General features: G+C 35.8%; 2 protein-coding genes across 2 annotated transcripts; both read right to left on the minus strand.

Annotated features, from left to right (window-relative positions):
• Positions 1-3887: 3887 nt before the first annotated feature.
• On the minus strand, positions 3888-4650 carry K441DRAFT_655399 (uncharacterized protein). Its single transcript, XM_067647844.1, has one exon. The coding sequence runs from the start codon at positions 4385-4387 to the stop codon at positions 4118-4120; it is 270 nt and encodes an 89-aa protein (XP_067507044.1). The 5' UTR covers positions 4388-4650; the 3' UTR covers positions 3888-4117.
• An 11815-nt stretch (positions 4651-16465) lies between these two features.
• Positions 16466-16678, minus strand: K441DRAFT_546368 (uncharacterized protein; the record flags this gene model as incomplete). The annotated part of the gene is made up of 2 exons (XM_067642858.1): positions 16466-16543; positions 16580-16678. Coding segments are annotated over 2 exons (177 nt in total), but the record flags the coding sequence as incomplete, so codon positions are not given.
• Positions 16679-17115: the final 437 nt, after the last annotated feature.

Raw genomic sequence — 17115 nt, forward strand, 5'->3', positions numbered from 1 at the left:
AGGAGCCGCAAGGGCCGTAAACTATTATTGACTTCACGATCTTAGTAAGACGACTAGTAGAATCGTCCTCCGGCTGCGGAAGCTCCGCGGATATAAAACGGTTGATAACAGCTAGGTCTAGCAGCCTGTCGCGGTTATACGGATATAGGAAGAGCAGTAGGTGTATATGGGGCAGGCCCCGTTTCTGGTACTTGATGGTCTAGACGCAGCCGCGGTACTGGCCGAAGATATGCTTCCGTTTTAGGTCGTGCAGAAAGTGGGTAACTTTTATACGAAAGACGCGCACAACCAGATTAGGCCTATCTATAGCGGTTTGTCTAGGTAGTAGCTTACGGGTAATCTCGTCCTACCTAGGGTTGGCAGTAAACGTAATAAATATGCTTGGACGGCCGTATTTACGGACAATAGCCATTAAATTCTGATAGCACTGCCTAATAAAGCGATCTCCGCTAAGGAAGCTTAATAAAAGGACTACGCGGCGGCCTAATAGGGTAGGGTCCAGATTACTACGAGTAAGAGTATCCGCAACGCCATTATATAGCTCTGCGTAGAGGGTTGTTTAGTTAGAGCGGATTTAGCTAAGCTTATTTTAATTGTATAGCGCCTATACATCTATGACATACTGCTAAAATAGCTAGTAGTAGGTAAAAGGGACTAACTTAGAGTTATTATGGACGTATAGGTAGAACTAAAAGTATACCCACTGCGTTAAACGGTCTTACTAGCGGGCTTAATTAGAGTTGCGTAACTAGAGACCCTAGTGCTAGCCAGTATTACCGCGAGGGAAGAGTAGTACGTAGTGGAGCGGTATATATACGGCATGCGCTAAGCTAATACGGCAGTATTATAGGGGTTTATTAGGTATACCACGCTCCGTAAGTACAATATTACGGAAGCTAGTATTACCGTGCTCGTCTGGTATAATAATGGCCACCTTATTACTTATTAGGAGGTTCTTACAGCGGTAATTAGCGCTAGCCTCTAAGATAAGCTGTATTTATAGGTTAAAAATAATTTGGGATAGGGTTATTACGGGCTAAGCCTAAAGCCGTTCCTTTACGGTTTAATAAAGGGCGATAAAAGGGTTCCGTACCTTAAATAGCATAGTAGTAAGGCACTGCAGAATAGTTATATCTAGCTGGATATTAGGATGGGCCCGTAACCGGACATTTGTGGCATAACTGGGGTTGTAAAAGTATAGCTGGGTATACCGCGGAGCAATATTAGTAGGAGGCTCTAGCGGGCTCTGTAGATGGTAAAGCTTACTATATATCTAGAAGCAATTTAGACTGTTATAGGCTACACCATAGTTAGTAACGGTATAGTTTACGGACGTAAAAGCTAATGCTGCATTATATGCGCGGAGCCGCTCCCTAAACTGCCTAGTAGAAGTACTACGGGACTCTAAAAGGTTGCGTAGATATTCTAGTGGAGGCTGGAATAGAGGGAGGTTTATATCGCCGTGCTTATAGTAGGCTTTAAACCGTAGATTGCTAGGATATAATATACTAACACGTTTATCTATCTAATATAGGGCCGCGTAGAAGTTGTACTTAATATCTATAGGACCGAGATCTAGCTGCTCCGTAATAGGGCGGACGGTAGTAGGACCACGATCTAGACGATCTAGCTGCTCCGCGATAGGGCGGACTATAGTAGGTTACGGCTGGATAATAGGGCGGATAGTAGTAGGTCGCGGCTAAATTAATATAGGTAGTCGCGGCTGGATTAATACGGGCGGTATAAGGGCGGAAGTAGCGGCGGAAGTAGTAGCGGAAGTAGTAGCGGAAGCAGCAGCGGATCGTTGGGACCGTACGCGTCCCCTTCTTTTCTCCTATATATAGAGTTAGAAAGGCAGTAAGTAAAAAAAAAAGAATTAAAAAGAACTAACTTTGTAAGAGTTACAGGTCTTATACGGAGCCCTAAGAGGGTTTGTTATAAAGTTAGCGGAAGAACGATATTGGTTACAGCTAGTATAAAATGTACGATTAGAAGGCATTTGGGCGGTAGGTAAGGAGAGCTTTAAGTAGAGCTTTATGTAGAGCTTCGTGCAGAGCTTTATAGAGCTTTTTACGGAGTATTATATAGAGTTTTCATAGAGCTTCGTGTAGAGCTTATGTAGAGCTCTGTGTAGAGCTCCGTGCAGAGCTCCGTACAGGGCTCCGTGCACCCCCCGCGAACTTTTTTCTGCAGAGCTCTTAAGCTCTACATCAGCATAATATTACTTAGCCTTAAGATATATAGACTAAAGTAGTGTTATTTTAAAGCGCTTCGCAAGCTCTACAAATCTATAACAGTAGAAAATATATTTACCTACTATTAGGGGGTGCATTGCAAGTGTAAGTATTAAGGTCGTGAGGTCGAATTTGATGGGGTAGCACGTGCTCTATTAGGTGACCAGAACCAAATTTTAATAAATTGGAACTCTCGCTCAAAATTAATTCAGTACATATAAGAAGAAGAAGATGATGATGATGTAATCTCGATAAGTGATTTCAGGTCGCTGTGGCGTGCAATACGTGGCGTCGGGAGACGGAACAACTTTGAGTCCGAGGCGGCAAGTCGTGCGCACTGGAACATCGAGAATCCACATTGCGCCCGTGTCGCCCCATATCTGCCATTTCTCCTGTCATTGGATTAACAGTCGAATCAGACATTAACATCTGCGTGGATCGGGTACCGCGCCGCAGGCGATGTGTTTGCTCCCATCCGCATCTCTTCTTTCATACCCAACGACAATAGAGACAACTCGAGACGCATATCGTGACTTCCATAGTGCGCCTATTCTGTCTGCGTCCTTGTGCGAGAGCGACTCTATCGCTACATCACATTCACCTTACGTTCCGTTAAAGAGGCAAGTTAAGATCAATCAAAAGCACTCCCCTCTTAGCAGCTAAAGCTAAACATCTACATTGCAGAATGCTCACTTACCCAAGAAACCTTGCTGTCCCCACCGAAACCTCCTAAAAACCTCCCAAGATCGGAGTCTCCTGCGAGCTATACAAGTGCCATCAGACCAAGACAGGAGATACTAATGGATTTAATGGAGTTCGCCGCTGAGACAGAGCGGCGTTTGCGGATGACATCCTAAGAAAGATGAGAGAGAATGGGTTACTCGCTTGGGAAGGGATATAAGGGACACCTATATTGATGTTATCACAGTGACGGATCATTTCCCACGCAGCATGTGCCGGCGCGTTCGTATTGCCCCCGGTGTCCGACCTGGGAAGCGTTTAAATATATCCTTCCACTCTATATCCATGCTATCTTTATACGCAAGTAACCGCTGTTTGTTTAACTCTAACCATGGTTTATGCGTTCGTTAGCGGAAGCGCGTATCGTCTCTGCCGAATCCCTGATTACTGCCAGCAGCATAAGGCCTATATTCGCCTGTGCCTTCTACTTCATTCTCGTCCTCTTTGTCCCTGTTGTTGTCTAGGTGGTCAGTGTTATAACTGGCAGCATTATTGTGGAGACTGCTTATCTGGTCCGCATTAAGCAGTGTTAAGCTTCTACGAGTACATGGGCCTGACGCACTATTGTTATATTGGTATCCCAGTAGCATCTATAAATCTAGCAATAACTAGGTTATGCGGATGACTTTGCCTTCTCTACTAAGGAGTTTATAATCCAGGGCTATTAGGTTAAAAGATAATCTTGAGTTGTGGTAACAGATAATTGCTGTTATAATTGATAAGCCTTTTGGCATAGGGCAAAGCTTAAGGTTAGTTATCCGATAAGCCATATTAGCGCTAGGTCTATAATTAATGTTAGTTCCATCTCCAGCCTTCGTTCCTAAAGAGGATGTTTGCGGGGAGTAAGACCGAGTCACACTATCTACTCTAGGACTAGGCAGTTGCTGTAATTGGGATGACGCGACTTATCGCGATGTCCTCGTGGGCATTGTAGTCCAGCCCTAGCACATAAGAGCAGTTTGTGATGGACCGCGCGCCTTCTCCTGGACCGGACGATCGCTGCGTTTACGTTGTTGAGTAGTTTTCGCCAAAGGCCTGCGGGACACCTTATTAACCTAATTAAATTCGTCCTTGTGGCTTTCCCCAGCTTTACTACTGCCTTTTCTGTTCTTTCCACACCTGTCCGAATCCGGATCAATATCTTAATTGTCCTGTATTCCTTCGAAAGGAGAGATTAATTGTCTTGAGGAATGCAGCAGCTCCTCGCCTGTCCCGCGACCGTGTGCGCTATTACCGCCATTCTCTACATCGCGGAAGTTGTTTAGAGGCAGGACTGGGCTTCCGGCACCATTGCCTTTGCTGTTACTGTCGAGATAGCCAGGACTAGGATTACTACTGGCTCTGGAATGGGAACCTTGGCCGCTGGAGGTCGGCGGAGGTGTTAACTTGGGTGTGGATACAGATTCGACCATAAGGCTCTCTACCCGTGGCTTACCCGGCTTTCGCCGCTTCGCCGGACAAGGGTCTTCCAGTTCTGGCTCCGACGTTAGGTCCGGCACTTCTGTCGAGGAGATTATTGTATCAGCAGATAAAGGGCACGTTCGTTTGCGTGTTACTGCCGGTCTGCTTATTATGCCGACGTCGCCAAAAAGTGGTTCGTCCTCCGCTAGCGGTCTCTCTTTGAAGACGTTGAAATAGGCTCCTTAACTCTGCCAGAACAATACTTACTATAAGAAATACCCTCCGAATCCTCTACGGAGGGGGTACGCATGCCAGTTGTGTTGAGATCGCCGTGCTGTGCCGTAAGGTATCCTTTATTGCTAGCAGCCTCGCGATAACTGTTCTCTTAATAGTCTGACGCTCCGTTACTAGGCTTAACGTGCCTTATGCTGTGGTTTTCTTCAGCTGCGTTATCCTCCAAAACTAAAGTGTTACCTATCCACCGATCAGGAAATCTGCGCCGTAATTTAATGGCATACTTACCTGGACCGCTTCCGTCAAACAACCCGTTTATAGCCAAGTCCGTCTCTTCAACGCCTATAGCGTGCTTGGTCCCTTCGTTCTTAAGCATTTCCTGGCCAGGCCGGTAACGCTCTAGTAGCTCTAGGAGGGGAACAACACCAAGGCCACCGTTGACGTCTACATACGCATATTAGTCGGGTTCTATCAGCTTCAACCGTTCAATAGCGGGCGATACCTTAATATAGCGAACTAGGCCTGTCAGTGGACCTTACCGGAGCGGGTACTGCCGGAGCAGGTACTTCCGGATCCAGAGAGCGCAATACATTGGATTCTGGCAGAGCCATTGGGAAGTCGTCGATATTAAGCCACTCCGCATCAGATGTGGAAGAGCTGGCCTCGCTCGGGTTGTGCTCCACCGGTTTAGTCTTCGGCTTTACTTTGGTCTTAGGTTTTGGCTTGGGCTTAGGTGCTCGGGGAACGTAAGGAATGTATTTTGTAGGAGGAAGTGAAAGGGCCAGCGAAAGAGAGCTGAAAGAGGTGGCCATTTTCGTGCCGGTTTCTGCTGACTTGTGTAGTTGTGAGGTTGTCGAGATATGTAGCTCCCTCTCTGGATTGAGTGTCGCTTTATACACCGGCGTCAACAACGCTACATGGAGGATCATGAGGAGTCCGCATAAATGCCGCATCTAGCGCAGAAACGGTTGTAGCGGGCAGTGCAAGGAGGCTGTCAAAGGGTAAGCGAGGACGAACGCGAAGTCTGTCGGCCTTGGCGTCTCCAAGACGACCGCATATCGCGTTCGCATGCATCGTGGAGGCCTCATCGTCACAAGAGTCTGCCTAGCACACCCGGCGATTGGCCAGCAAATGGTCATTCCAACCCGTTTATGCGCATCTTTCAGCTGTCTAAGGATCCATATCACTTCGAACAAAACCGCCGATCTCTAGCTAATTCCTCAATCGTCGACTAGGCCCCTTACGTAGGATAAGTCTGCTGGATAACGTATGAATAACCAATTCTCGCCAGCAGTACCACGTGCCGTCAGATGGTTGGCCTGCAGGGCTCCGTTCACCTCTTACAGCGCGCCCAACGCCATCTCCGAGCTAATTAACTAACAGGTTCCAGGCATCAGCCCCCTGCTAGTTGCATTGCGATATTACAGCAACACCATTTACTCCATACAAGGCGGAGCATCCTGCTGTAACCGTGGCGCTGACTTAGGCGCCAGGAGGGCGAAATTAATGAGTCATACGAGTGAATGGCCGCGTCACCGCCGAGGGATGGAGCCAGGAGCGGGACACAGTAGCTAAGCGAGGAATTGGCCCTGCGTATTCTGCCGAAGGAGCGGGGTACAGTATAGGGGTATCAGAGCTGAGACAATGGCATAAGTGCTATACATTCGTTCGCTAAAACCAGGAACAAGGCAGGGCGTGGTAAATGCCATCGGTATGTCCGGAGCGGGGGAAGACGAGCTGCGCCATCGCGCATGCTGGTGTTGGCTGTGCAACAGGTAAGGAGCTTCACCCTTCAACCGCAGCTGCCGCGGGCACAGGATGAGCGAGCATCTTGCGAGAGAAGGAAGAGAGCTTCCATGGAGGAGGGAAGAGTGCGCGAGAACGCGAGAGTGCAAGAGAGCGAGAGAATGGAAAACGGGTAGGCCACCAAACGCATGCGGATGCCAGCCGGGAAGCAGCTTCCGCGGTTGCAATCGCTGGGGGATGAAAAGCTGGGCGGCACAGTCCGCATAGGGGTGTAATGACAGGGACGAGGCAAGGCAGTGCGATGTTGGACGGTGACCGAGATTCGAAAAATGCCTCACAAAGGATTTGCTGAGGCCCAATAGGAGCAGCTAGCGCAGACAGGGAGGGTGCGGAGGGAGGGATGAGAGTAGAAAGAAAAGGTTGAGGAGAGGCAGAGAAAATGACGGCGAAGGGAGGGCCTTTTATGGTGGACGTTGAGGCCGATTGCCGGTTTAAGCGTAGCGCGAAAACCGTAAGCGAGGGCCGGATTGCCCGAACAGGGTGCGTCCATTCCCCGATACAAGCTTGCCGTCTTATTTTTTACTAAGTAAAAAGTAAGGTAGTATTATCTATACCTACCTAACCTATTATAGGCCTTAGGGGTAATAGTAATTAGTTCTATATAAGAAACTAAAAAGTACTTTATTATTTAAAATTATAATCTAAAACCTATAATAGATAATAGTGGTTAAAAATAATAATAAAAGACTATACTCTTTAGAATATAGAAGAAATTATTAAAGTTTATAAAATTAAGAGTAAAGTTAAAAAAGCTATAGTATAATTCTAATTAAAGGTATTTTAGATAAAATAAGCGCTTAGTATATACTCTTTAGTAAATATAAAATATAGTCCTATTAAGTAACTATTTATTTAAGAAAAATAAGTAGATAATAACCTATAAAAGATTAGTTAAATTTTAATATTTTAATTTTAATATTTTAAAGATTTAATAGGGCCTATAGTTTACTTAGTTTATCTATCTATATTCTTTATATAAGGGTTAAATAAAAGCTCTCTTTTCTATATAGTTAGTTTAAGTAAGAGTTATTAACTAATACTATTAGGTTAAATTAAAGTATTAAAAATTAATCTTTTAATAGTATAAGTAGGCTAGTAATTAGGCGGTAAGTCTATTTAGGAAAATAATAAGGCTTTAGTATTATAACTATTATAACCCTACCGCTTACGCTAAATATAAAGCTATATATATTATGCATAGTTATAAGATCTTCCACAATAAGGATATAAGGTACCTTTTTAAGCCCTAGGATTTATATAATCCTCGCGAGATTTAACTAGATTATTATTTCTACCGAGAAGATACCGCATAATTATTAAAGAATTAAATTCTAAGCTCCAGCCTCCCCAACTACATAATTTCCGAATTCCCTAGCGTTTCTTACTAGAAAAATACTGAACGCCACCCCTTTAAAAGAAGTGTCCCCTATAAATAAGCGGATCTTCCCTAATATTAATAAGATTTTATTAAAAATTCTAAAGAAAAAACCCAGAGGCCTAGATAAAATATTAAGATAATAAACTTTCTATAAAATAATAAAAAACCTTCTAATTTAATATTTTTACTAACTATTGGCTAGTTAAATGCATTAAATAGTCTAAATAAGTAACCTAATGTAACCTTTAAGATATCTAGCTATTTAAGTAGGAGAGTTGGTACATTAAGCTAGGGTTCTTCTCGGTTAAAGTAAAGAAAAAAGGGTTAGATTTCTATAAAGCTATTAAAATTAAGTAGTTATATTTTAAATTTTTAAGATCTTACCTCCTATTTGATGTGTTTTCTAAAAATTAAGCATAAGTTTAACCTTTTTAGTAGTAAGGTCATAAATTCGAATATGCTGAACTTTAATACGCAGAACCTTATTAAATTTAAAAAAAATAGGTAAAAGCTATTATATATATAAGGCTTATTATAATTTGCTAATAAATACCTCCTTAAATCCGTCCTCCTTAACCTATAGGAAGACGGGATAACTAAGATATATATTTAAAATTTGCGTTATATTCGTAAAGCTCTTAAAGCTTTAACGCAGTAATTACTCTTATACTTTTTTGCGTTTCTTCTACGCGAGTCTATAAAATAGCGTTAGTTATAGTAAATAGTAAATAAATAATGGTATTACCGAGAAAGAAAATATACCTTTTGTCTATGTAGACTTCTTATATATCTTGCTATAATATCTAAAAGTATTAGATTTCCTGTCTATTCTCTATTACTTTTTTTAGAAAATCTATTACTTTTAAGACAAACCTTATAAGTATAGAAATAGAAGACTGCTATACGCATTTTTTGCGTATATAACTAGGTTCTATTCTCACTTTCTTATAGTAACTAAGAAGATAAGCTAGGTTTGGCCTTTTTACAGATAGATTAAATCCATAGATATATTAATAGTAGAACGTCTTTATTTAGCTTTTTAATGAACTTTTTAAGCTCTAGGGCTTCCTTTTTTATAAATTTAATATACTTTTTAATTTGCCTAGAATTATCTTGTTAAATATAAGTATTTTTTAACTAAATTTTTGGAATATATAGGAAATATACCCTATATAACCTAATAAAGTTATAGGTGCTAATGTACCCTCTGCAGCCTTATATATAGTTTTAAATAACTTATTAATTCTAATAGAATTGTTAGTTTCTACTACTAAAATCTCTTATTACTTATTAAGTTCCTTATTAATTTCGGCATCTTCTATAGCTTTCTATATAGGATTTAAGGGAGTTTTAGTATCTAATAACAAAAGAAAAGAGTTAATTTAAAAGAGATAAGACATTTTCTAAAAAGAAAGGAAGTAATTCTTAATTTTTCTAAGGCTAGTAGTGTGTAAAAAATAATTAAGAGGTTTTTAGTAAAAATAAGGTGTGGGGTAAGTCCTTTATTAAAGAAATCTAAAAAATAATTAGCGTTTATAGAAAAAACCGCTAATGTAGCTATTTTTACTACACAAATCTAAAATTAAATATCTAAAAATTTAAGATATTTTAATAAAATCTTGGAAAGCTCTATTATAATAATTGTTTTTTATAATATAGCTTTATTAAAAAGAAAAAAGTAGTAGCTTAATTGGGGTATAAAAGGGACCTTAGGTTTAACGAGAAATAAAGCTTAAGATGCTATAATTGCCGTTTAAAATAAACGTCTTCTTGGGTTTACTAAGGAATTTATTTAATCTAGAAAAAGAATATATAAAGAGATCGCAATTTATAAGGAAATGTTAGTATAACCGTAAAAAGAGTATATCTTTAATAGAAAAATATAATTAATTAATTTAGGCAAGATAAAGGAGAAACGGTGTAGTTTCTTAAAGAATCTAATATAAAGGATGTTAATCCTCTAAGAATTCACCTATACCGTGTAAATGATCTTTAAAAATACCAAAAAATACCTTTACTTTTTAGTTCCTCTAAGACCCACTTTTATACTCTCTTAGTCTCTAAGAATTCCTCTAATATATCTCAGCTATATTAAGAAAAAGATTACGCTTTACCTCTTTAAGTAGAGGTTACTATTTAAAGGTAGAATTCATTTAATTTTAACTTAAATATTAAGACTGCTAGAGATTTTACTTTAGTACAGCAAGGTCTTTAGGAGACTTTCTTAGATCTTACACGAAATCTATCTTAGTTTAATATTTAGCACCTTAACCAACCTTAAGTATTAACCTTAATTTTCCAGTTAAACACCCTAAAATCTTCCCTACTACTCTAAGAAAACCATTACCTATTTAGGGAAATTACTATAAACGGAATACTACTAAAGTTCTTAAATAAGGATATTATATGGCCGCACGGAATTATTAGTTATACTAATAATATTTCTTAATTATTTTATAATTGGCACTACTTTTTACTTATAAAAGTAAAAGGTGTTCTAATTCCATTAAAATATTAGGCTTAATTATACTGTAGCATAGCAAAAGAGTCTTAAGAAACCTTAAAAAAGGGTTATTTAGAGCAAAAGGTATTAATATATTTAATTTATATTAAAACCCCTACTTATATTTACTAATTATACTTTATTTTATAAACTATTATATTAATATATAGCATATATTCTAGTAAAACTGCTTTTTAGGAGAACTTTTTTACGGTTAATAAGAGCTCTAAGTAGAGTAGGCGTATAAAATGGATAGAAATAGTATTAAAAGCTCGGTTAAAACGTCAAATAATTAATACTAAGGATATTATAAGGGCAAGAGCTAAATATTAAGGAAAATTGCCTAGTTTTAACAAAGTTTTTATATATTAAAAAGGTTTAAAGGTGGAGGTATATAAGAGTAATTACTAAATTACTCGGAAATACTAAGAACTTAAAGGGGAATCTCGGCCTTAGGATAATAATAATTTTAATTAGTGCAATAAAATAATAAAACTTTTTTGTAGTTTTTTCTAATAAATTAGAAGTGCGCATTTAGAATTTATAATAAGTTTTAGTATCTACTATATTAAAAAATTTTGTGCCTGCGGCGTATGCCCGCTTTTAAGATTTTCTTATAAATTTTAGCATATACGGCCAAATTCTAGGTAGCACTTTTTAAGAATAGTACTATACCTAAACCTCTACTAGACTATTACCGGACAGTTACTAAACGGTTACTTTTTAGTCTTAAAGAAGCTTTAAGCTAATTTTACTAGTAATTACGTGCGTTTAGAAACCTAGCGCTAGGTTCTATTATAACAGCCCGTTAAGTACTAAAAAAAGAACTAAACGTTTTTTTTCTCGGAAAATCCGTAGAATATAATATATTATCTTATATTTCTAGAGTAAGTCTAGCTCCGCGCCCTATCTTATATTAAGGCGTACTAGGTATTTCTAGGCAATAATTAAGCCATATATAGAATTTTGCTAACTTTTCCGAGAAAGGGGCTTATCTTTGGTGGCAATGTTGAGATTTAGCCTAAGCGCGCGTGGCCTAGGCGGTCTAAGCCCGGTTAGAGGTCGGACTGTTACTTTTCCGGTTTGAAGATTCACTTCCAAAGTGGTGTGGCCGATTTGGTAAGGTAAACGAGTTCGGGGGGTAACCGAGTTCTCGGGGTCCGAGCTTATATATTAAGTTTTAAAAAGCATAATATAATGCGTTATTAGGGAGATTACCATTTTGGTACCTAGCGGATAAGTAACTAATAGTTACTATAGTAAGGTTTTAGTGGTTCCAGACTATACTAGCTAGTTAATATCTTTATTTATTTTAGGCTTAAGCGTATTTTTATTACCTATAAGCTTACGCCATAAAAGCTTTATTAGTATTAGTTTGGACCTAATATTAGTATTAAGCGTTTAAGAATCTTTACTCCTACTATACCTTATTATCCTGCCCCTATTTTTATACCTACTTATATACCTACTAAAGGATCCCATTCCTATTAGCCATCCCTTAAAAGGCTAATAAATACTAACCCTGCTCTTAAGGGTAAGGTATAATAGCTTTTTAGATCAGGTATTTAGGATTTATTCTTATATAGAGTAGAAATTAAGGACCTTAATTAGGTGCTTAAGAAGGCCTTAAAAGGCTTTTAGAAAGGGCTTAAGAGCCCTAGGAATAATATTCCTAATATAAATAAATAAATAGAAATGCAATTCTAGCAACATGCCTTATTAACTCTATACTATATATATAAAAAGGCTAAAGGCCTATTTTGCCTTAGGCTATAGCCCTAATCTTTATAGTTTTTAGAGCCTATTTGTTTTATAACCAATTTGACCTATTTACTCTTTAGGGCCTCTTACGGTTTACTATAAGCTCTCTTTATAGGTTGTAATAACACTATAGTATTAAAGCGCTTTCTATAATCTGTAGATTATAGACCTTAGCGGGCTAGCCTAGCTATTTAACTTTATATTAAAGCTTATTCTTAATAGACTTATAGCATAGTATAGCTTTAACCTTATACTGCTCGCCCACTACCTTAAGGTGTTTAATTAGGCTTAGATAGAAGTTCTTTTCTAGCGGTAGTCTATATTATAGCTTTAGTAGGTTTATATAAAATACTAGATATATATAAGCTATAAATAGGGGTAGCTAGAGATAATAGGTTAGCTTGCTAATTTATTTCTTAACTTAAAAGGGACCTAGGTATCTTATATTAAGCTTCTTTAATAGTTAATAGGTTCTAATATTTGTTAAATATAATAAAACCTCATTACCTACTCTAAAATACTTATTCTAGTATTTACGCTTATACTAGAGTCTTTACTACTCTTAGGTATCCTATAACCTCTACTTTATATACTTCTATTACTCCTTTTATTCCTAGAGGTATCCTTATACTCTTTAGTAGATATCCTTAAACTTTCTAGTAGGATTCTAGAACTAATTATATAGCCTTAACTAGTAATTATTAGGTATACTATTAAACCTAAATAGTTAGATACTATAGGTAATCTAGATTAGTATATACTTATATAATATTTATTGCTTTATATATTGCTTTAAATTATAAGCATACTCCGCGTATAGAAGTAGCTTATATTGGTTATCTTGCTAATAGTTTAAATATATTTATAGGTAAGACTCTAGTTCCTAATTTTGGCGTTCTATTTACCCTCCGTTTATAGATAGAAAGCTATACTATAATAGTGGTTTATGTTTAAATAAAAGTATAAATCTAACCAGTACTAGCTTATAAAGACGTTGCCCCTATTAATAATAATAGAGTACGGCTAATCTACTTTAAGAAAGTATTTCTCCTTAATTAGGCTAGCGAGCGCTTATATATTAATTATCGTATTAATAGGAAGGTATTAGACGCATTTTAAAAACCTATTAATAAGTATAAGTGTAACGGAGCCTTGTAGTAGGAACTACGGTAGACTCGTTAATAGGCTAGGTATATAGGTATTGCCAGAAGTTAACAACGTAATAACAACTAGTGGAGTAGTTGCCTAATAGATTAACTCCAATTGTATTCTAAGAATTACTACGAGGAAGGAACTATCTAGGTAGGGACTAAGGGTCCTTAAATACACAACCATACTCCTAAGAAAGTCGTTACTCTATCTACTCTGTCTGCTCTATTCGCTCTATTATAGATCTTGCAGATTATATAGATTATACAGATTATATTATATGACTTTACTTACTATTCCTTATTATATAGTTCCACGGGTTCTATTCTAGACTATGCTTATATTAACTAACTAGCTTTTTCCAACTCCTTTCTAAGTAGTTATAATATTATACTTAAAGCGTTTATAACACTATCCCCCTCCTCTTTATCTCCGTCCTTAAAGATACCTAGCATCTCTAAGTTATTTACTAGAGGTGTAATACCTATCTAATTAATTTAGTTAATATTGTTACTTATAATACCTAAAGCTCCTTCTTCTTCTTTAACTCTTTATTATACGCGTATAGTCTCTTCTATACTATCGCTTAATAAAGTAATACTATCTCTATATTCTTATTACGTAAAAGAGGAGTTAGTTTATATTACGTTAGCAAGTTCTTTATTTTAATAGCCCTCTTTTTATATAGAGTATACTAAAGTAAACGTTTAATCGTCTTATAATGTTTGCTTAATTTCTAACGCTAAGTATACGCGTCCTATAACTCTTAATAGTCTCTAAGTTCCCTAAGTAATTTATTATAGGGTTTTATATTTAATTTACCGCTATAAAGCTTAATAGTAAGCTATCCTTGGCGCTGCTTACGGTTTAATATACCTTAGAAGAGTCTGTACGTGTCCTTAAAGCTTAGCATCTAGCTTACGCTTATTTTTAGCGTTTAGAACATATCCGTAAAAAGGTTTATTTAAAGAAGTAGAAACTTATTTAATAAGGTTTATAGGAACTTAGTAATAAAAAAACGGATTCTCTTCTAATAGAGAAAGAAATAACTCTAAGTAGTTTAGCAGTTACTCTTTCTAGGTCCCCCTTAGGTAACTTATTNTTTAGNNATTCCTCTTTATTAATATTGCCTAACCTTTTCTCTTCTAATACTCCTGTACCTTTTCTATAGCGTTTTTTAGGTTTTCTAGTAGCTTCTAGGTAGTCTTATTATAGCCTATCCACTTTACTTTATACTATATTTCATTATCTATATCCTTATAATTAACAATCTTTAAAACTTACTATTTGTCTTCCTCTTATTCTCTATATATGTCTGCTTTATAAACCGGTAGCTTAATATTTCTATATGCTGGCTCTAGCATTGCGATATGCTATATAGGGTAAATCTTTATCCTAGCTAGTAGGTTTAACTTAAATATAACCAATAAATTTTTTTTATATAATTTTAAAAGGTCCTAATCTAACGTAGTTTAACTTCTTACTTAGTTGTTAACTCTTAAAATTTTTATATAGTAGCTATACTTTATTTCCCTCCTTAAGATCTAGTCCCTTAGATCTCTTAGCATTATAATACTTTTTTATCCTTTACTATACTACCTTAGCTGTTTCCATAAGGTCTGCATAAAGATTTATTAAACTCTTTATTCTTTACTTAGCTATACTACTTATCTTCTTTGCTTAATATAGCGATAATAAGGTCCTTAGCTTATATCTATAATTTACCTTAAATAGTGACGTGCTTATTCCTTCTTATAGTGTTATATTATATATAAACTGTGTAACTAGTAATAGCGATACCTAATTATTCTGTATATAATTAATATAATGCCTTAGATACTATTCTAGTATCTAATTTAATCTTTCTGTTTAACCGTCTGTCTATAAATAATATACAGTAGAAGTTACTACTTAAACTCCTTACTCTGCTAAGAACACTTCCTAGAATGCTACTACGAATTTTAAATCTCTGTTTAATATAATCTTACTTAGTGCTCTATATCTTATAAATACTTCTTTAATATAGATTCTAGTAATATCTTCCGCTGATATTTTTTCTAAATATACTATAAAGTATCCCTACTTTGTAAGCTTGTCTATTATTACTAAGATTATATTATAATCTTATCCGGTAATAGGGTCTCTTAACTTTAATAACTTAATAATAAAGTCCTATAATATAACCTCCTATAGTCTCTTTAGTATTTTAATAGGTTATAGCTCTCTATATAGCTTATACCTCGTTAGTTTATTTCTTTAGTAATTTAGATATTCTTTTATAACTTACCTAGCTAGTCCCTAGATTCTATTAATAATATACTCCTTTTAAAGTCTTAACACTAAGCCTATAGCTCCGTTGTGTCCTTAAGTTAGTCCTTTATAAAATAACTTAATAAACTCCTTTATAATAGATCTTAGTATATATATTACTTCTTAATTTTTATACTACTCTAAGTCTAGATCCTCTATTTATATATTTAGGATCTTTTATATTTAATTACTCTCTAATAATTTATAGGTTTTCTCTTCTTATGTTACTATAATCTTTAGATAATTATACCTAATTAATCTATCTATATCCCTTCGCAATAAAGCCCCTAATGGCTTTTTATTATTTTATAGTTTAGCTTTTCTACTTAAAGCGTCTACTCGTGTATTCTCTGTACCCTTAGTATACTAAATCTTAAAATAGTATTCTATAAGCATCTCCGCCTATCTAACCTATCTATAATTAAGTTCTTTTATTATTAGAAACCCTATTAGGTTCTTATAATCCATCTTAACTATAAATAGTTTTTTTATACCTTATAAGAATAACCTCTATTTATTTAGTGCTATAACTATACCTAATAACTCCTTATTATAGATGTTATAGTTTAGTTCCGGTAGTATTATCTTTTAACTATAGTATGCTACTAGGTGCTATCTATCTTTATATTTCTATAGAAAGTACGCTTCTAGTATATAGTCTAATATATCCGTTTTAACTACTGTCTCTAACTGTAGTTAATAGATTTTAAGAACTGGCTCCTAGGTAAATAACTGTTTAATTCTCTTAAACAGTTCCTTTTATTCCTTTCCCTATACCTATTATTCTTCCTTTTTTATTAATCTCGTAAGTAGCTTAATATTCTTTAACTATTAAGCTATAAACCTTTTATAGTAGTTATAGAACCTTAGAAATGACCTTAACTATATTACATTTTTTAGTTCTTACTAATTTACTATAGCCTCGATTTTCTTTAAATTTATACTAAGCTAGCCTAGTTTAATAATAAATCTAACGAAATCTATCTTTTTGGTAAAGAATTTATATTTTTTAATTACTACTAGTATCTNTTCTTNTTATAGTNTCTTTAAGACCTATTTAACGTATTCCCTATATTCTTCCTTACTTATTAAGTAGATAATAATATTATTAAGGTATACCATAATAAATTTATCTAAGTATTCTCTTAATATATTGTTAATGCGCTTTTAAAATATTGCTAGTGCGTTTATAAGCCCAAATTGCATAACTAGTAGTTTATATAGTCCTTCCTTTAACCTAAAGGCTGCCTTCTATTTGTCGCCTTCCTTAATTCTGATCTAATGGTATGCCTATCTTAGATCTATCTTTATAAAGATTTACGCGTTGCCAATCCTATCTTAAATCTTATTAATTAAGGGTAAAGGATACCTATCCTTCTTAGTAATGCTATTTAACTATCTATAGTTAATATATAGCCTAAGTTTTCTATTCTTCTTTAGTATAAATAGTACTAGATATTTTACTAATAACTACAATAGTCTAATATATCCTTTTTAAAGATTTTCCTAGATAAACTCTTTAAGTACCTATAACTCTTTTTCTGTTAACTTATAAGTTAGGTAAAACCTTAAATTTATTTCTAGTTCTAGCTCTATTT

This window comes from Cenococcum geophilum, assembly GCF_001692895.1.
Source record: "Cenococcum geophilum 1.58 unplaced genomic scaffold K441scaffold_9, whole genome shotgun sequence".
Classification (NCBI taxonomy): Eukaryota; Fungi; Ascomycota; class Dothideomycetes; order Gloniales; family Gloniaceae; genus Cenococcum; species Cenococcum geophilum.